This window comes from Sciurus vulgaris (genome assembly GCF_902686455.1).
Source record: "Sciurus vulgaris genome assembly, chromosome: 4".
Lineage (NCBI taxonomy): Eukaryota > Metazoa > Chordata > Mammalia > Rodentia > Sciuridae > Sciurus > Sciurus vulgaris.
The window spans coordinates 122,592,075-122,614,164 of NC_136464.1; the positions used below are offsets into that span (position 1 = coordinate 122,592,075).

The following is a 22,090-nucleotide window of genomic DNA, read 5'->3' on the forward strand; positions in this document are numbered from 1 at the left end:
CTCTAGGATTCATTCTTGCCTAATCTGTGAGAGAGCCAGTCTGTGATTTTTAAGTTATATTAGCTGATTATAAACACTTAGATTCTAATTTGTTGAGGTAAAATTTATATAACATAAAAAGAACCATTTTAAAATGAACAATTCATTGATTCTCTTATTTTTTTTTCTCATACTTTCTCTGAACTTCCTAAAAGATTTCCTTGACTTTTTCCAAATTTTTCAATTTCTGGGAACCCTCTTCTTTGTAATTTTTGATGATACTATTTTTCTTTTATCTTCTTGAATCTCTGAGAAAAGTAATCAGAGATCTACACACCTTCTAAATTTTTTCCTTTTCCTTTAATGACACTCCCCCCTTCCCCGCCACTTTTTGTTATTCTTGATCTCTGTTCTATCTCAAAGACTTTTCTCAACCCATAGCGTTTGGATTTTAGTTCATATTTTAGAATGTGTCTGGAAAAAAACTCTATATCCTTGGGAGGAACTTTTAGACTAGAAGGCTCTGCTTTGGAGTGACCAGGTGGGCTACTAAATAACTCATGTTTGGACTTGAAAATGCTCAAATGAAAGGACTTGTTTGTTTTGGGGTTCCTGGTACCTGAACTTGCTACCTAGTCCATTGCCTCCTACCTTTTGTTCCTCTCACCTCTTCTGTTTTGTATATAATCTCACTCTCGATTATCTTCACTCCACTAAAATTACACATTTAAAAAATTTGAAAATGTTTCATTCCAGTGATTTGCCTAAGACCCAAATTGAAATGTAATAAGATAGGGAGACTGCCAAATGAATTAAATACAATAAAGTGTCGAGGACATCTGGGGTTGACTCTGAACAAAGAAATTAAATTAGGATATTTCTCAGATATCTGGACCAGGTTAGACCTTAACATTTTGGAATTTAGCTGGGAAAATTTTGGAAATTCAGCTGAAGGAAGGATCCTTAGGTCTTTTATAATTTGGTCCCAAATTTTCTTGCAGGCCTAATTTTACTTAATTATATTTAATTTTTTTAACATAATTTAAATACAGTTTATGACACTTAATTTATTAAGTTCTGTGTGCCAGACACTGGAGTACACAGTTTCAGTATATTATGCCATTTACTCTTCAACATAACTTGTTGAAGAAGGTGCTAGTCATTTTAACATAAAAAACTAGAGGCTCAGAGAAATCAGCTGTTAATTTCTTATGATTTCTTTTCTTATACTCTTTTACAAAATGTGTTCAATTTATTAAGGATTTAATGGCTACCTCTGGTGAGGCAGTCATAATGCTCAGGATGCCTTCCTCTGAAGAACCATGATGTGGAAAGTATAGCCTTAAGGCAATGTAATGCATTGTGATGGTGATGAGAAAAAAATTCCTTTGAAGTTCAGTCTTAATTGGTAGAAGACTATAGAGAATATTTTTGAACTGGGTCTCGAGGGTTGAATAGGGATTTGTTAGAGACAGTGTAGAAAGCATTTCAGCTAGAGCAAAGGAGGGAAAAGTTAAAAGAAAATGTAACGGTGAATGACATGATTTTGAGTGTTTGGTGACTTGAAGTTATTACAGTAACTTCTTGTGGGGGCATGGTGATCATGTTTCTGGGAATGAGATTGGACTAGGTGTCTAGGGCCAAGTTATATGCTGTCTCCTTGCTTTGTGCCTTGAAGGTACCTTTGCTGGCTCCTCTTTGTCTTTCTTCAGTCTCATCAGATATTTGTTGAAGACTTGAAAGCATGCTAGAAATTTCTGTTCTATAGGTGATACCAGTTGATTGGAGATTTAGAATGAATTTTTGTTCCCCTGGGCTAGAAGAATGAACATACGAAAAATGCTGAGGCAAGCAAGTTTTATTTAGGAAAGGGATAGAGATAAACTTCTCTGATGAGAAGAAGCCCCAGAGCTGGGTGTCTGTGGGTGGGAATGGTCTTATAGATCCCAGAACACTCCCTACCCCCTGCCCTTTAATCATTGTCTTTTCTTTCTTCCCAGTATGTATGACTAGGAGCATGGAGGTTTAATTGTTAGTAACCTAGAGTGCCTGAGGAGCACAATTGTGGAGGTTAAACATTAGCAACCCATTGTTCTCTTTTTTTTTTTGTTTTTTTTTGTTTGTGTTCTTTTTTTTTTTTTTTTATTTCTAACAAATGGGATACATGTTGTTTCTCTGTTTGTACATGGCGTAAAGGCATACCATTTGTGTAATCATAAATTTACATAGGGTAATGTTGTTCGATTCATTCTGTTATTTTTTCCCTTCCCCCCACCCCTCCCACCCCTCTTTTCCCTCTATACAGTCCTTCCTTCCTCCATTATTGCCCCCCTCCCTAACCCTAACTCTAACCCTAACCCTAACCCCTCCCTCCCCCCATTATGTGTCCTCATCCACTTATTAGCGATATCATTCGACCTTTGGTTTTTTGAGATTGGTTTATCTCACTTAGCATGATATTCTCCAGTTTCATCCATTTGCCTGCAAATGCCATAATTTTATTATTCTTTATGGCTGAGTAATATTCCATTATATATATATACCACAGTTTCTTTATCCATTCATCAGTTGAAGGGCATCTAGGTTGGTTCCACAATCTGGCTATTGTGAATTGAGCAGCTATGAACATTGATGTGGCTGTATCTCTGTAGTATGCTGATTTTAAATCCTTTGGGTATAGGCCAAGGAGTGGGATAGCTGGGTCAAATGGTGGGTCCATTCCAAGTTTTCTAAGGAATCTCCACACTGCTTTCCAGAGTGGCTGCACTAATTTGCAGCCCCACCAACAATGTATGAGTGTACCTTTCTCCCCAAATCCTCGCCAACACCTGTTGTTGCTTGTATTCTTGATAATCGCCATTCTAATTGGGGTGAGATGGAATCTTAGGGTGGTTTTGATTTGCATTTCTCTTATTACTGGAAATGTTGAACATTTTTCCATTTGTTTGTTGATTGCTTGTAGATTTTCTTCTGTGAAGTGTCTATTCATTTCCTTTGCCCATTTGTCGATTGGATTATTTGCATTCTTGGTGTAGAGTTTTTTGAGTTCTTTATAGATTCTGGAGATTTAGTGCTCTATCTGAAGTATGAGTGGCAAAGATTTTCTCCCACTCTGTAGGCTCTTTCTTTGCATTGCTGATAGTTTCCTTTGCTGAGAGAAAGCTTTTTAGTTTGAATCTATCCCACTTATTGATTCTTGCTTTTATTTCTTGTGCTATGGGAGTCCTGTTGAGGAAGTCTGGTCCTAAGCCGACATGTTGAAGATCTGGACCTACTTTTTGTTCTATAATTTGCAGGGTCTCTGGTCTGATTCCGAGGTCCTTAATCCATTTTGAGTTTAGTTTCGTGCATGGTGAGAGATATGGGTTTAGTTTCATTCTGTTGCATATGGATTTCCAATTCTCCCAGCACCATTTGTTGAAGAGGCTATCTTTTCTCCATTGCATATTTTTGGCACCTTTGTCTACTATGAGAAAATTGTATTTATTTGGGTTTGTGTCCGTGTCCTCTATTCTGTACCATTGATCTACCTGTCTATTTTGGTACCAATACCATGCCGTTTTTGTTACTATTGCTTTGTAGTAGAGTTGAAGATCTGGTATTGCGATACCCCCTGTTTCACTGTTCCTGCTAAGGATTGCTTTAGCTATTCTGGGTCTCTTATTCTTCCAGATGAATTTCATAATTGCTTGCTCTATTTCTATAAGGTACATCATTGGGATTTTAATTGGAATTGCATTGAATCTGTATAGCACTTTAGATAGTATGGCCATTTTGACAATATTAATTCTTCTTATCCAAGAACATGGGAGATCTTTCCATCTTCTAAGGTTTTCTTTAATTTCTTTCTTTAGTGTTCTGTAGTTCTCATTGTAGAGGTCTTTCACCTCTTTTGTGAGATTGATTCCCAAGTATTTTATTTTTTTTCGAGGCTATTGTGAATGGGGTAGTTTTCCTGATTATTCTTTCCAAAGATTCATCACTTATGTATAAAAATGCATTAGATTTATGTGCATTGATCTTATATCCTGCTACTTTACTGAATTCACTTATGAGTTCTAAAAGTTTTCTGGTGGAATTTCCTGGTTCCTCTAAGTATATAATCATATCATAGGCAAATAGGGATAGTTTGAGTTCTTCTTTTCCTATTCGCCATTGTTCTCTTTTTGATAACCAGTTGTCACGCTCTGGACCCCACCATTATGTACACTGACTGCTGATCTTTGCCCCCTGCCTTAGAGGTTTCTTCCTTTTCACTTCCTGTTTACTCTGGGTCACATAATCTCTCACTGCCTCAATTGCTGGCTGCATGTTGATGCTCTCCTTGGTTTATCTCAGGCAAATCTCCTGACTGTTAGCTGTCTGCAGAACATTTCCATGTGACTGTCTTGCAGGTATATCTAGTTAGACCCACTTCAAACTAAATTTATCATCTTTCCCCCTCAAATCCTCCCCCTTAATAACTTTTACCGTCTCTTCTCACTCTGTCTTGCCTCCTCTGAAGCCTCAGGTATTATGGATTTTTATCTCTGAATAATTTTTTATACCTGAATGCCTCTTGCCTCTTTCTGTTTTATGTTTGCCCTCGATGTCACTGCCCTCATATAGGCCATCCTTATTTTTGATTTGCATTGATGTAATAGCTTTGTAATTGGTATCTGAGCCTAGGCACCCCTGTGTGAGCAGGGAACCCCCAAATTCTCTTAAACAAATTTTCACTTCTACACCCTTGAGCCTTCAGTGGGTGTTTTCTTTTCGATTACTTAGATGCCCTCATGGATCTCTCATGTTGTCTCTCTACGACGTATCTAGCATCTCTTTAATGGTTTTAATCTCCTTAACATCCATACCTTTCTTAGCTCCAGTTTTATACACACTTTTACAGGCAGATTTCAAGTTTTTAAAATTCTTCCTTCTCTGTTTTATGCTCCCAATTCTTACAATAAACCCAGCTAAAAGCTGCCTGAAATACCCATGCGGTGCTTGAATGCTGTGCTCTGCCAGATTTAAGTAGTACATCACTTTTAAATTTGGCTTCACGCAAGATCTCAGGACATGGGAAAATATGGACAAATTCTTTACTGGTATATAATATGAATGGCCTCTAAATTTAGTTCCCAGTCTTTGTTCTCTGCATCTCTAAACTTTTCTAAACTTAAACTACTCCTGTACATCACTCCCAAAGGCTTCTGAGCCACATTGACTTGTTAGTAACAGTTACTACCTGCTTCTTAGTACAAAATTCTGTGTTAACTTTTTGTTACTGTGGACAAAATACCTAATGAGAATAATTTAGGAGAGGGAAAAGATTATTTTGGCTGATGGTTTTAAAGGTTCAGTTCATGGTCAGATGACTCCATTGATCTGGGGCCAACATGAGACAAATGTGATGGTGAAAGGAGGTGGCATAGGAGCAGTATATCCACGTGGGGACGAGGAAGCAGAAAGAATAAAGGAAAGGGGCCACAGGGAAGATGAACCCTTCTAAGACATGTCCACATGACCTACCTTCTCCAGCTATGCTCCACCTACCTACAGTTAACCACCCAGTTAATCCATTCAGACCAGGATGGACTGGCATAGGTTATAGCTCATAATCTAACCATTTTATGTCAGAATATTACTGCATGGACACAAGAACTTCTGGGGTCCACCTGATATCCAGCCCTGACCAACTGTATTGAATTGGATTGGTGAAAAAGGACATCTTTGTCTTATTCCTGATTTTGGGGGAAAGGCTTTCAGTTTTTCTTCATTTGGTTTGATGTTGACATTGTCACATATAGACTTTATAATGTTAAGGTAAGTTCCTTCTATCCCTATTTTCTTTAGGGTTTTTTTCATGTCAGAGGCTTTTTCTGCATCTATTGTGTTTTTTTTCCTTGATTCTATGTATATGATGCATTACAGTGATTGATTTGTGTATATTGACCCATCCTTGCATCTCTAGATTGAAACCTATTTAATCATGAATTACAGTCTTCTGAATGGGTTGTTGAATTTTATTTGGTAATATTTTATTAAGGATTTGTATTTATTTTCATCATATATTGGTCTGAGTTTTCATTCCTTGAAGTATCCTTGCCTGGTTTTGGTCTCAGGGCTATATAGGTTTTGTAGAACAAGTTTGGGAACGTTCTTCCTTTCATTTTCATGGGAATGAAATATGAGTGGCACTAATTCTTCTTTAATGATCTGTTATAGTTCACCTGTGAATCCATAATGGTCCTGGGCATTTCTTTGTTGGAATCCTTTTCATTCTCTCTTAAATTTAATTGCTCTAGTTGTCTATATTCTCTTGGTTCAATTTTGGTAGAGCATATGATTCTAAAAATTTATTCATGTCTTATAGATTGTCAAATTCATTGGAGTGTAAGTTTTCAAAATAGTTCTTAATGATTCTCTGGATTTCAGTAATGTCTGTTGCAATATCTCTATTTTCTTCTCTGATTTTACCAATTTGATCTTATCTCTTTTGGTTAGTTTGGATAAGGTTCTATCTTAAAGAGTAAGTTTTTTGTTTCATTGATCTTTTTATTGTTCTTTTGTTCTCCATTTGTTTATTCTTTTTTATTTCTTCCCTCCTTCTGGTTTTGGGGATGGTTTGTTCTTGTTTTTCTAAGACCTTCAGGTGTACCATTAGATTATTTGTTCGTGATCTTTCTGATTTCTTTTTATTTTTGTAATGTAGGCACTTATAACTATAAATTTTCCTCTTAAATCTACCTTCACTTTGTCCTAAAGATTTTGGTATATTGTAATTCTGTTCTTGAATGAAGAATTTTTAATTTCTCCTTGAATCTTTTTGATGATGAACTTATTCAGAAGTATATTGTTCAATTGCCATTTATCCGTATAGTTAACATTGTTTTTCTTGCTGTTGATTTCTGCTGGATACACAGTATTGTTTTAACTTTTTTCATATTGACTAAAACTTTGTGGTCTAAAATTTAGTCTATTTGGGGAATATGTTCTATTTTGGGGACATTTCCATAAGCAGCTTTAAAAAAATGTGTATTCGACTGTTGTTGAGTGAGATATATCTGTTAAGTTCATTTGCTTTATAGTATATTTAATTCTGTGGTGTTTTTGGTGATTTTATGTCAGAAAGACCTGTTAGTGAAAGAGATGTATTGGAATTTTCTAGTATTATTGTATTGAGACCTATCTGAGCCTTTATGTCAAGAATGTTTGTTTTGTTTGTTTTAGGCATACTGATATTGGGGGCATAAATATTTATTTTTGTTATGTCTTGTTAGATTGTTCCCTTTATCAATATTTAGTGAGCTTTTCTGTCTCTTCTACTGTTTTTTTTTTTTTTTTTTTTTTTTTTTTTTTTTGCGGTGCTGGGAATTGAACCCAGGGCCTTACTTACGAGGCAAGTAAGCTACCAACTGAGCTATATCCCCAGCCCTGTCTCTTCTACTTTTGACTTCAAGTCTGCTTTGTCAGATATGGGAGTAGCTACTCCTGCTTGCTTTTGGGTTCCAGTTGCTTGGAATATCATTTTTCAGCATGTGGATATCTTCACCTATGATGTGCATTTCTTGAAGGCAACAAATAATCGTCTTGTTTGTAAAACTAGTCTGCCATTCAATATCTTATTTGGAGAATTGAGATCATAAACATTTCGTGCTATTATAGAGAAGTATGTATAAATTCTTGTCATTTTGATTATTTCTAGTGTTTGCTTTGATCCTAATTCTAATTTGCTGATTTGCTCTTCTCATGAAACTTATTCCTACCTGAATTCTTTTCTGTTTTTATCTTTTTCTTTTGTGTGTGGGGTTCCTTTAAGAATCTACTGAAATGCTGTCTTAAATCCATTAATTTGTGCTTATCTTTAAAGGGTTTTATTTCCTATTTTGTTCTCAAGAATACCTTTGTCAGATATTGCAAACTTGATAGTTATTTTCTTTCAGGGCTTAAATATAACATTCCTGGCTCTCCTGAACTTTAGAATTTCTGCCAAGAAATCTGATATTATTCTGTTTTAGTTTCCTCTAAATGTGACCTGGTATTTCTCTCTTGTAACTTTTAAAATTCTTTATTTGATCTGTTTTTTTTGTGTTTTAATTTTAATATGTTGATGTAGTGGTTCTATTTTCTATCTGAGGTCCTAAATGGTTTTAGTATCTGGATGTCCATCTTGTTCCCAAAGTTGGAAGTTTTACTGCTATCATTTCACAGAATAGGGTATCAATTCATTAGCTTTCTTCCTCAATGCCTGTGAGTCAATATATATTTGTTTTTTGGCTACTATTGAGCATTCAAGGTTGTATATTTTATCATTAAGCTCTGAATTTCTCATTCATATCCTGTTCTGACCTCCTTAATTCTTTCAGTTGTTTTTCTGTGTTCTCTTGGAATTGATCAGTCTTTTTTTTATTAGTTTTTAAAAATTTTGATTCATTGTACACAAATGGGGTACGACTATTGTTTCTCTGGTTGTACACAGAGTCGCAACATTTGTATAATCATACACGTACATAGGATAATGATGTTTGTTTCATTCTGTTATTTTTCCTTCCCCTGACCCCCTCCCACCCTTTTTTTCCTCTATACAATCCATCCTTCCTCCATTCTTGCCTCCCTCCCACCCCCATTATGTATCATCATCCACTTAACAGAGAAATCATTCGGCCTTTGGTTTTTTGGGATTGGCTTATCTCACTTAGCATGATATTCTCCAACTGCATCCATTTATGTGCAAATGCCATAATTTTATTCTTTATGGTTGAGTAATATTCCATTGTGTGTATATACCACAGTTTCTTTATCTATTCAACAGTCGAAGGGCATCATCTAGGTTGGTTCCACAATCTGGCTATTGTGAATTGAGGAGCTATGAACATTGATGTGGCTGCATCTCTGTAGTATGCTGCTTTCCAGAGTGGCTGCACTAATTTGCAACCCCACCAGCAATGTATGAGTGTACCTTTTTCCCCACATCCTCACCAACACCTGTTGTTGCTTGTATTCTTGATAATAGCCATTCTAATTGGGGTGAAATGGAATCTTATGGTAGTTTTGATTTGCATTTCTCTTATTACTAGAAAGTTGAACATTTTTTTCATTATCTGTTGATTGTTTGTAGATCTTCTTCTGTGAAATGTCTGCTCGTTTCCTTGCCCATTTATTGATTGGGTTTTTTTGTATTCTTGGTGTAGAGTTTTTTGAGTTCTTTATAGATTCTGGAGATTAGTGCTTTTTCTGAAGTATGTGTGGCAAAGATTTTTCTCCCACTCTGTAGGTTCTCTCTTCTCATTGTTCAGTTTCCTTTGCTGAGATAAAGCTTTTTAGTTTGAACCTATCCCAATTATTGATTCCTGCTTTTATTTCTTATACTTTGGGAGTCATGTTAAGGAAGTCTGGTCCTAAGCTGACACAATGAAGATTTAGACCTACTTTTTCTTCTATAAGGTGCAGGATCTCTGGTCTGATTGTGAGGTCCTTGATCCATTTTGAGTTGATTTTTGTGCAGGGTGAGAGATAGGGGTTTAGTTTCTTTTTGCTACATACGGATTTCCAGTTTTCCCAGCACCATTTGTTGAAGAGGCTATCTTTTCTCCATTGTATGTATTTAGCATCTTTGTCTAGTATGAGAAAACTGTATTTATTTGGGTTTGTCTCTGTGTCCTCTATTCTGTACCATTGATCTACCTGTCTGTTTTGGTTCCAATACTGATATCGCCGTTTAACGGTGTTGAGTTCTGCTCTTTCTAATGTTGAAGTTTGAATACTAGAGAAGCACGCCAAGGCAAGCATATTAAGCAGGTTTTATTTAAAGGTAATAATACAGACTTCTCCGGGGAGGAAGAAGGGGGCCATGGCTGATGTTCTAAAGTCCCCAGAAGTGAGCACCCTACATCTTTTATAGGTTAAGGTCTCTTTTGTTCTCCAGTTCTCTCCCCCCTTATCTCTCCTTCCTGCCTAAGTGACTAGGCCTGGTTTTGCATAAAGTGAGAAGCCATGAGCAGGGGAAGGGCCAAGGTGATTCAGGCAGGTAAGGGCCCAGGGGGCATTAATTAGCAGTCCTTGCTTGCAGTCCTTGATAAAGGCAGGTAAATTTGGTAATCAATGGGCTCTGGAGATCCTTGACATTCCATTCTTCAAGGGCAGTCTCCAACTTCCAGAGGCAGGTGGCTTTCATGGCTTTATTTCCTGGATTTGACCTGATTCCCTATTTCTACACTAACTACCTGTCCTCAATTCTGGCTTCAGTACCATGCCGTTTTTGTTATTGCTCTGTAGTAAAGTTGAAGGTCTGATATTGTGATACCTTTGCTTCACTCTTCCTGCTAAGGTTGATCAGTATTTTAAATAATCATTCTTTTGTATTTTTCATCTGACTTTTTTTTTTTTTTTAATTAGAGCATTATGGTTATACATGGTAGTTGGGTTTATCCTTACAGAATCATTCATGCGTGGAATTTGATTTTCACCATTCCCCGCCCCCCAAATTCTCCTTCCTTTATTCTACCACGCTTCCTTTTGTTCATTATTTATTTTGAATTGGTTCTTTTTACTTATACATCAAAGTGAAATTAACATGAGTTTTTAAAAACTCATTCTGCATTGCCTCCTTTTTCCATTCTTCTACTCTGCCTCTTAATATCCTTCTTCTATAGTATTGATTTCTCCCGTGTATTTATGATATCTTGTCTTTCCCTTTAGCTTCACATATTAGAGAAAACATGTGACCACTGAGTTTTTGAGTGTGGCTTTTTTTTTTTTTGGTATCAGTAATTGAACCCAGGAATGCTTAACCACTGAGCCATATCCCCAGTCCTTTTGATTTATGTATTTTTTATTTAGAGACAGGATCTTACTAAGTTGCTTTGGGCCTCGCTAAGTTGATGAGGCTGGCATTGAACTCAGATCTTCGTGCCTTCCTAAGCCGCTGTGATTACAGGCTTGTGCCTCTGCCCATCCTCATGAACTTTTAATTGTCACACTAGATCTTAGCATGTCACAGAAAAGGGGGAAATAAACAGTAACACTAGTGAACAATATACTGCATTAAAATAAACACCAGCTGCCAACTGTGACATCTGTGACACTAATAATCACAATGTGCTGGGGTCAGAAATTAACAACAGCATCAAGAAATACCTGTGAACTAGCTGTTTCATTAAACACCAGGTATCAGCTGCAACATCCACATTACTAATTACCCCAACATGAGTGGTGGGGCAGAAATTATATAAGTTACATAGTTTTAAGAGGTGGTAAAAAGTATTGTTCATTAAGGAAAAAAAGGAAAGGGAGGCAAAAAAAGGTTAGAATATTCAGAAGGGTAAAGGAGAGAAAGTGGAAGAGTGGTATAAAAATGAAGGCCATCAAGGAGAATAAACTAATAAAAAAAGAAACAAAGGCAGAGAGGAGGAAGGAGAGAGAGGGAAAGAGGGAGAGAACATAGAAGAATTTATCTTCTAGAGGAAAAAAGGAAAGAGTAACCCAAAGTGGGGTACAGGCATAATATGTCACTGACTCTCAAAAAAAGGTGGGGATAATAAAAGGAAAAGAAATGAGAAAAAGAAAAAAAAATATTGTATATGTATGTATATATGTGAGCTCAGTCAGCAAATATATAACAAAAACATTCTTAAAAATGAAAGACTTTCTTCTGCTGAGGTGGTCAAAACTGGACAAGGGTGGATGAATATTCACTACTTATGCCAAATTGCCCTTCTTTCTGTTTCCTCTTGGGCTGTGCACCAATGAGAAAGAGCAAGGTTTTGGGTTAGTAAGCCCTTCCTCCTTTTGTGTTGCTCACCAAGTTGGTGGAATGAGAAGTACTGTTTATTGTAGTGTTGTTCAGACAAAACTAGATTGTTTCACTCCTAGGACAGAGTTGGTGCAGAGTTCTAAATGGGAAGTTCCCCAAACTGGAATCTAACTCTTCTTCACGTTGGTTCAGTATCTACTTTGGAGAGATTAGATCAACACAAGCCTAGAACTGGGTGAATGCCTATCTTTGCTGGGAATCTGGATCCCAGGAACCTTCTGAAATGCCTCTGTTCTAGGGCAGGGTAACCAGCTATGTTGGCTACAAAGGGCACTGCTAGTTTCATATAATCCACCAGTCACCACTACAGCCTTCCAAGACTCAGTCCTCCAGTGTAATCAAACTTACTGTTTGGCTTCCCCACCCTCTTCAGCTGGTCCAAAAACCTCCAAAATCAAAGGGAAAGCAAGTTGCACTCTCCTCCATATATCTGAGCTGAATTCCCCTGATATAATTTTCTTTGTGCCTGTTTAAATTGCATTCCACCAGTTGCACCCTATTCTAAGTGGTAGGTACCTGCTGGAACAGTGTGGTGTATTTACTGAAATCTCCAGGGTTCTTATAGCTGCAAATCCTGGAGTGACCTCCCCAAGATGGCTCAACACCTCAGCTCTTACAAGTTGAGAAACACTAAACACTGTGCAGCCTCAGAATCAGTTCAGATTGCCTTTCTATTCTGCAGGTGTTTCTGTGCCAAGTTGGTCTGTTGTGTTTCTCTCTTTCCCTTTGTGTTGTCTCTCTCTGGTGACCCAGCTCCACTGCCACCACCACTGTTTTGGTTCCAGTGTCCTCTTTCTTGTCCTTTCTTTGAAAAACCAGAATTTCTGGGTGTATTTGACTGTTCATTATTGAATTTAACTGAATTCCCTGTAACCCACCTTGCTGAGATAGTTTTCCTGCTGCTTCAATTCTTAACTGTGGAGAACTAGAAAAGTGCAGACTTCTACTTCACCATCTTTGTCCCTACCTTGTTTTAAATCTTGGAAAAATAGCAGGTTAAAATGATGGCAGTTTACTTTTCTTTGGAAATTTTGTTCAGGGCAGAAGCAGTTCACAATATAATGGAATAATTTATTATTATTTTTATTAAAAACCATATAATTTCTGTCCACACATGTACAATTAAAAGATTTGAATAAATTAAATAAAACTATTTTTTCCATCTAGCTGATGGTTTTCTTGAGTGCACAGTGAACTCCATGTGAGTAGCCCATTAGAAATATGTATTTCAGGCTTACTCATAAGGAAGCATATACACTTTTGACTATTTTTTGTAGCATATTAAGACATTCTCTTCATTGTTAGGCAGACTTTATTTTTCCTTTTTTCAGAATGCAGGATTTGGGGGTACAACTATATTTTGAATACTTTCTAGAATAAAAAGAATACTGTTTAGAAGGAAGAAGTTAATATTTATTTAACATTTGCTCAACCAAATATATGCTAGTTATTTCACACTGTTTTATTTATTTTTAGAGCAATTCCATGGATCAATATTTTCAGTATCACTGCCATTTTCTTTTTATAGGGGGAAAACTGAGGTGCAGAAAGATGAAATTAATTGACTAAGATCCCAACTTGTATCAAAGGTTATGGCTGAGATTTTCATCTCTTTCTCTCACAGTTTATATAGATTAGATGAAAGACACTTGAAGCTATTCATAAAAATGCTTTCCAATTTTTATGATATCTTAACATTTCTAAGTAGCATTTCTTTCTTTTTTATTATTATTTTTTTAATTTATATTTTAATTTTTTACAGACTACATTTTGATGCGTCATAGACAAATGGGTATATCAATTCATTTCTATGGTTGTACACGATGTAGACTCATACCATTCGTGTAATCATACATGTACCTAGGGTAATGATGTCTGTCTCATTCCACCATTTTTCATACCCCCCTCCCTCTCATTTCCTTTGGAGAATATCATACTAAGTGAAATAAGCCAATCCCCAAAAACCAAAGGCCAAATGTTTTCCCTTGTAAGTAGAGAATGATATCTAAGTAGCATTTCTTATGTAGTCATAACTCAGTGTGCAGTTTCCTTGGAGTTAATCCTGGAAGGCCTTAACGGGGTGTTGTGGGCATGAACTCCGTAGTCCCTAATGCTGTAATGTACTCAGCGTGCCATGTGCAGTGTACATTGTGCAATGTGCACTATACATTCAAAATTATAATAGTCTGTTTCTTCATTATCTACTTCCTAACCACCTCCACAACAGAACAAATGTTAGAAATCATTCAACCAGTTTGGTACATCTTTGGGGTCTTAACTTTCAACAATAGTATGATAACATTTTACTTATATATATTTTGCAGTGTGCCATGTAGTGTGCATGAGGTTTCAAGTGAGACTTTTGACCTGAAGTGTAGTTTTATAGCTATTATTTATTTGCTGAGGGAGAGGAGTCAAAAATATCAAGTAATTTTACATCTTACTATCTAATTTATTAAAAAATAATCAGCTCTGATTCTGAATTAAAGGTATGAAAATAATGAATTTGAGGAAGAGCATAGATATTAACCCCAATGAAAGTAAAAAATACCCAGGCCTTCATTTATACTTTTAAATTCACACAGAAGCTTGGTTTTCAAAAATGAGTAAGTTATGTTACTACTGTTATTATATTTTATAAAAGATCGATTATGGAATATCAAAGAAATGATTTACAGTTTATTTGTTCAGCTATTAGAAATTTTATAGCAAGTAAGCATTTCGAGTTAATATTTTCATGAGTTAATATATGTCTGAGATGAATACTTTTGTACTTTGAATATATGTCAGAAAAAGTAGAAGTTTGTGATTTATTGTTATGTCATCTTTATATTTTTTATCTTAAAACTGTCATGCTTATTAGGTGTCAGAGAAAAGCAATGATTAAAATAATATAATTTGTGTCCCTTGTTTTATTATCCCTATGTTCCCAAAGGATGAATGCAGGAAAGAATAGGAGAGAAAATTGTATTTTGATTTTCTTCCTTTTTTCTTTTTACCCTTTTAGGGCAGTATCTGTTGAATGTTACTAAATGAATTTTTTTTAACTCATTTATTTTTGTGTGAAACACAAATCCAACAAATATAATTATTATTATTACTATAATTATTCTTATTCCCAACCACCACAAGAAAACACGTCTGAAACCTTTAAACTAGTTTAGTTCATCTTTGAGGTCTTAGCTTCCAACAGTAGAATATGATAATATTTTACTTGTCAAACAAGGTTATCATCTAGTGGTGTTGTCAAATAGTGCATAATTTTGAATTAGCTTCCTAATAATCTTTAGCTTTTCCAAGCAAGTGCTGTTGGTTTTAATATTTTCAGAATCTAAACACTTTTGAATGTTACTGAATTAGATATAGTTTTACAAAGTATTTTTCCTAGAACTTTTCCTAATTTCTGTCTCTTAATCTTTAAAAAATATTTTTTATGGGTCTGGCCACTGAAATTGAAAGTTGACTAGTATGAATATTAATTGTTATGTATATCAAGGCATTTTGTATTGTTTCACGTCTCCAGAAATTGCTTACTTAGGAAAAATGATTCTTCTGATCTACTACGTAATTTCTTAAAGAAGCATTGCATATTCATGCTTTCAGTTTGGTGCAGTTTAGTTTCATGAAATGTTTCACGAAACATTTGCATATGTTAGGATTTTCCTGATTTTTTTTGTCTTTGCTTTTGTTGTTTCTAGTTTTGTAGTATAACAATCTGAAGAGTTGATAGAGAAGAAATTAAATTTTCCGATGAATGTATTTATGTATGTGCAGAAAAATTAGTATCATAGGTTAGTTAATGATAAAAATGATATACATTTTTGCCTAAAGTAAAAATAAATTTTTAAAGATTGTTTATTATTGAATAAAATAAATCTAGTATTACATGGTTTACTAGATTAAAATCAATAGCAAATACGCATACTCAGACATACTTTAAATAGTACATAATTTTATTTGTCTGATCCATTTATATATAAGCCATGGAGAAAATTAAATTTTAAGCTAGCATTGATTCAGATCCTTTTTGTAAGGATGAAGATGTTGGGATAGATTGTAGCATTCATTTTGTAATAGTAGGCAGCTACTGTAAATGAAGAGGACAAGAAGAAAATGGCAGTGATGTAAGACATACTTGGTTGTTAACAGAAATGAAATAAAAGACTTTTTTTTTTTCCTTTTTCCACTATTTGTACAGTGGCTCCACCCCTGAATTACCTTTAGTGGAATTCTGATCCTCCTATTTGCTGGGTTTAATAAAGATTTGAGCATGGATTCATTCTAATTTACTGCTGGTGTTCCAATTAATATTCTTATCTGTGATCATTCTACAATACATCTGTAAGCTGTATTGAATATATGGATTTCATCTATACCAGGTTATCTAAAACATACTTTGTGCCCAAATTCTTATTGGTCTTGTTACCTTTCTAATCTTGCTACTCAATATGGCTAAATAGTGTATTTTCCCAAGTTACATTCAAAATAGGAAATTATAAGCATTTCCTTTTGCCCTGGAGAAGGGAATCACATTATTTCAATATCTCTAGGTTGGTATAGTAATAGCTTATGAGAAGAATAGGATAACCAGAAGTTTGGCAGGTATAGTATAATCCACTTAAATAGTGAAGATAGAAACAATCTAGGTAGAATGAGTATTATATATTCATTATTATATAGGTAGAGTGAATATTATATATAATTTTTGAAATATTTTATTTAATATTTTGTCAATTTGCATATCAGAGCTTCCATATTTGCTAAAATCAAAAATACTTTTTAATGTAAGTGGTTTTTGATTATGTTGTATTTTAGTCTCCTCTCCCCACATTAACTTGGGTAATTGTGAGTTCATTACTTTCTTTGTGGCTAAGCAGGAATTTATATTCTTATTTTGGTATTTTAATATCACAAGGAGCTAGTATTTACTAACATGGTAGCACATATAGTTCAGGAAACCCATCCTCCCCATCCCAGCAGACAATGCAGCCATTTGGTTTAAAATAATTAAAACCACTGACCAGATACCTGCTTTATCTTACTTGATAAAGTCCAATCCATTTGGGAAGAATGTTTTGATTTTTTTTTTTTTTTCATTGATATTCTAAAGTTTTCTTGTGTAATCAGCCTAGTTTATTTCAGTGTGTACTAATAGATTCTGTCTTTTTATTTTGGAAATCCAGGTCTGAGTTCAGGTTTAAATGAGTATTCATTATTTTAATGGGTAGAGGTGGTCAGAGAAAAAGAGCTTATTGTTTGCTTTTATAACTCAGTTTCTGTCTTTTACCTTAAAATTTTTGGTAATCTGAAACCAGGCACAGTAGTGCACACTTGTAAGCAAGCCTGTAAGGCTCAGCGACTCTGGAGGCTGAGGCAGGAAGATCTCAGATCAAGACCAGCCTCAAAAACCTGCAACAATTTAGCAAAACCCTGTTACACACATACACACACACACACGCACACGCATGCACTACGGTTGTGTTGTAACTCAGTGGTTAAGTGCCCCCCCCCATAATCTGGAAGTCCGAAGGTGGCTTTTCTATATATGTCTAATTTGTAAAATATTTTTGTAAGACTGACATATGATTTTCACACCTTTTGTCTGATTTCTACTAAGAAATTTGTTACAGGGTTAATTGTGTTCTTTGCTTTCCGAGTGCCATACAAAATGATATAAAAGATGCCTTATTTCTCTTTTACCTGTAAAGGAAGCTAACTATGAGTGACATTATTGAGAGACACTTGAGAACACTATGTCAGAAACAATTTAGAAGTGAAAAGAGCAAATTAGTTGATAAACAGGTTTAGTAAGCAGAGTGTGTGTGCCACATGCAGGCTGAAACCTGTTTTGTTTGGCCTGTATATTGCCTTTACAAAAACGTAAAGCTGAAAATCAGATCTGACAATAACTCCCTTACCTGTTCTTATAGAGACTTTCAACTGAAACTGTACTGTGGCTGCTTATTTCAACTAGGGCCTGTATTTGTAATTTTCTTGGCCTCTTTGTTTTCTTTTTTTCTTTAATATGAAAGTTTTCTCTTCAGTGAACTGCTTTCATTTATTTTTATTTTTATTTTGTGGTACTAGTGATTGAGCCCATATATGCTTTACCACCAAGCCACATCCCCAGCCCTTTTATTTTTTATATTGATATAAGGTCTCACCAGGTTGCTAAGGGCCTTACTAAGTTGCTAAGGCTGGCCTTAAACTTGCGAACCTCAGCCACAGCACCACTGTGACCAGCTTGGTCTTTTTGTTTTGTATATGGCAGGTCCAGTGAATAAGATTCAAGAATTTTTACCTGCTATTCAGATGAATGGATCAAAGGAAAATTGGTTGGGTTTTTTCTTTTCCCCCTTGTGGTAATGGAGATCCATTTTCTGGAATTAATAAATGAGCTTATAGTATTTGTTTTATGCTGATTGAGATTTTTGTTGTTGTTATATTGTAAATTTGCATTTTCTTTCTTTTTTTTAATTTAAATTAAAAATCATAAATTTACATAGGACAGTGTTGTTTGATTCATTCTGTTATTTTTTTCCCTCCCCCCCTCCCCTCGCACCCCTCTTTTCCCTCTATACAGTCCTTTCTTCCTCCATTCTTACCACCCTCCTTATCCCTAACCCTAAACCTAACCCTAACCCTAACACTAACTCCTCCTACCCCCCCCTTATATGTCCTCATCTGCTTATCAGTGAGATCATTTGTCCTTTAGTTTTTTGAGATTGGCTTATCTCACTTAGCATGATATCCTCCAATTTCATCCATTTGCCTGCAAATGCCATAATTTTGTCATTCTTCATGGCAGAGTAATATTCCATCGTATATATATGCCACAGTTTCTTTATCCATTCATCAACTGAAGGGCATCTAGGTTGGTTCCACAATCTGGCTATAGTGAACTGAGCAGCTATGAACATTGATGTGGCTGCATCTCTGTAGTATGCTGATTTTAAGTCCTTTGGGTATAGGCCAAGGAGTGGGATAACTGGGTCAAAAGGTGGTTCCATTCCAAGCTTTCTGAGGAATCTCCATACTGCTTTCCAGAGTGGCTGCACTAATTTGCAACCCCACCAGCAATGTATGAGTGTACCTTTTTCCCCACATCCTCGCCAACACCTATTGTTGCTTATGTTCTTGATAATCACCATTCTAATTGGGGTGAGATGAAATCTTAGGGTAGTTTTGATTTGCATTTCTCTTATTACTAGAGATGTTGAAAATTTTTTCATATATCTGTTGGTTGTTTGTAGATCTTCTTCTGTGAAGTGTCTGTTCATTTCCTTAGCCCATATAGCCCAACTTGATTGAGATTCTTGAACTGTGATTTGCACAAGTTTGTTTTGTATGCCTAGTGACTTTTGAAGATGAAGTAAAGACAGTTGTAGTTAGTGGCACTTGGGCTCTGAAATCCTTCTTGCTGAATTCATTCTCTGTAATAGGAAAAAGGTTTACTCACTCCTCAACTCTTTTTTCTGACGTTAAAGAAGTTGATCATGATTGCCATTTAAGTGACTCTTAAGACAGAATTTTAACATCTGCTATTTGTGAAAAAGGGAGTATTTTCTAAAGGTACCTTTATAAAAAATTTTTCAGGATCTATAAACACTGGAAATTTAAAATTGCATTACTTGAAGGTATAATTAGTGTGAAAATTAAGTTCTTTAGTGCCATCCTTATCAATAAAATGTACTTAGGTGTACTTTTATAGTTCAAAATAGTAATGAGGGGTTTTATAATGTTACTGTTACACAAAATATTTGCTAAAGGGAGAAATGTGTGGTTTTGCAGGATGTTTTATTGGACAAGAGCTCCCCTGGGGTCTGTTTCTTCTTTAAGGTTCATACCCTTGGGTTTTACTTACTCTAAGTTGTTTCATAGAAACTGATTATAATTTTCTTCCCTTGAATTCCATCTGGTAGGTGTGCACAGGGACCAAGTCTTTTCTGCCTGATGCAATTTTCAGTTCCTTTCCTTCCTGATAACCACAATTAAAGATCACAGTGATTCTTGTTTTATATTTTCATTTACCACATTCTTGGTGTACCTTGAAGCAGATTTTGATATTTACTTTTGTCGCTTTTTTAATTCATTGTTAATACTGAAGTTTTAAATGTTTATAAAACAAAAACATTAATTTGTAAATCCCAAATTCTGGTTAATTTAGGTTCTGTCCTTTTGTGAAAATAGTTCAGTATTTACTAACAGATCACTAATATGTTAGAGAAATCTGTGGAGTAGTTATCTGGTTTTTTGATAATTTTAGAATAAATCTATAAGGTTTCAAAATATGAAGGGTAAACTAGGAAGAACTTGTGAAACTTGAAATTGAGATTGAGTCACATTTTATAAGTTGTTATATTCAAGAAACTTTACATAGCCATTACTTGAAAGAAATCATATGATATTTTTCTTAAATTTACTCAAATTTCTACCCCAGTACAGCTTCTGCTTTCAGAATTATTATTAGCTAGACTTTCCCTTTTTAAAGTTTGTAGGGGAAGGTATTTTTAATGATATAATATTCCTTTGAGGGCAAAAAGATCTGTAAGCAGAATGTTTTTAGTATTTGTAATAAAAGTATTTTATAGTAGAGAATAAAATTACATGTAATCTTAAAATAATTTTGGTTAATTTTGATTTTAGATAATATTAAGCTATTTATTTTATTTTAACAGGTATCTTTCAGATGAAGGCATTGAAGCTTGCACAAGTTCTCCTGACAAAGTCAATATAAATGACATCATCCTGATTGCTCTCAATGTAGGTTATGTTTATTAACTTATAAACATTTTAAATCTGAAAGTTATATTATGAAAAAGTGAACTAGATTTTATGATAAATAATAGGGAGAATACCTTTCATTTCCTTTTACATCTATTATATAGAATCCAATGAAAAGAAAAAAAAAAGGTTCTTCCTTTTTTTTTTTTTAAACATGGTATTATTTATAGAATTCCATAACATTTTCAGTAGCTGTATAAAAACTTATCACTCATTAAAATACATTTTCATATTAGTTTGCATGGCATTTTGACAGTTGTGTTTATTGTTTTAAAATAACTTTTACTGATTTAAAATATTTGTGGAACATTATAGAAAATACTGAAAAGCAAAACAAAAAAACTAAACCTATTGTAATTACTGTTAGTGTTTTAGTGTGTCAGTGTATTTTTCTTTCCAGCTCTCTTTTCCCATTTACCTATGTAGGTATACCTTTTCCATAATTAGATTGGCTTTTTCTCTGAGAATTTTAAATATTGTTTGATTTTAATAGTAAATGAATGTTCTTTTTCAAATCTTCAGTTACCCTTCTGGTAGTTTCTTCATGTTGCCTTACAATAAACAATCTATTAACAATCACAATTTCATTTTGTTAACATATGATGAGTGAAATTCGTATAGATCTATGGGTATCACAGCACAGTTGATAATGGAGAGCAAAAACAGTGAATACTAAGAACACTTGAAATCTAAATAAATGTATAACTGCAACTTTTTGTTTTGAAATCACTTAAATTTAAATTGTGGAATTAAATTTGGGCTTAAACATAAAAGTCATGTTCTGAACTCTGTCATTTTTTAATAGTTTCTTTGAATTTTATTTAGTAAGGTTAATTCTTTTTGTTTTTAAACGGAGTATTTGGATTTTTAATAAACAAGTGACTTTTTAAATAGTAATCATTAATTAGGAATTATACATATCTGTGATTAAAATGATAATATTCCCTAGATGCTTTAACTTTCTTTGACTTGCACTCAAACTAGTGAATTCTACTTTTAAAGATGTTGTGAAGAGCTTTATTTCTTATTTAAAAATAGCTTTCTAAAGATGCTAGGAAAGTGATTTTATGACATTCTGCTGTTCTTTGTCTTATTTATATACTTGGGTAAATAGCAGTGAACTGTCTATAATTGGTATGAATTTAAATTAATATCAAGTGTTTGTTATATACATAGAAGTTAATAATTATCATTATCTGATAGAATTAATTTATCTTCATCATTTTCTTTGAAACATGTAGTCAGATACTTCAGTCCAAAGCTGTTACACAACATAGTAATAGACAAACAATAAAAATCTTTTAATTGGAATGAAGCCTATACCAGACAAATCATCTTTTTAAGTTTTTTCACCTTTTAATAAATTTCAGGCATTTACAATATCCTGTTGAATATATTTTTTAACTTTCAAAAGATTATCGAATATTAACCACTGGTTGAGAAAAACTTGTCTTATTGATTATTATTTTATATATATTTCATAGATGTGTAGTCTCTTTCCTGTTGTGTCTTGTTCCTGTGGAGGACTCAGTAAAT

At 34.5% G+C, this 22,090-nt stretch overlaps 1 protein-coding gene across 3 annotated transcripts in view; it reads left to right on the forward strand.

The window, feature by feature from the left end:
- LOC306658695 (tudor domain-containing protein 3) overlaps positions 1 to 22,090 on the forward strand; it is a 122,931-nt gene that overhangs the window by 22,753 nt on the left and 78,088 nt on the right. For all 3 annotated transcript variants that reach the window (XM_079135885.1, XM_079135884.1, XM_079135886.1), the window contains one exon: positions 20,449 to 20,533. In XM_079135885.1, coding sequence (XP_078992011.1) covers positions 20,449 to 20,533 — 85 coding nt within the window. Of the gene's footprint in view, positions 1 to 20,448; positions 20,534 to 22,090 lie in introns of those variants that run through there.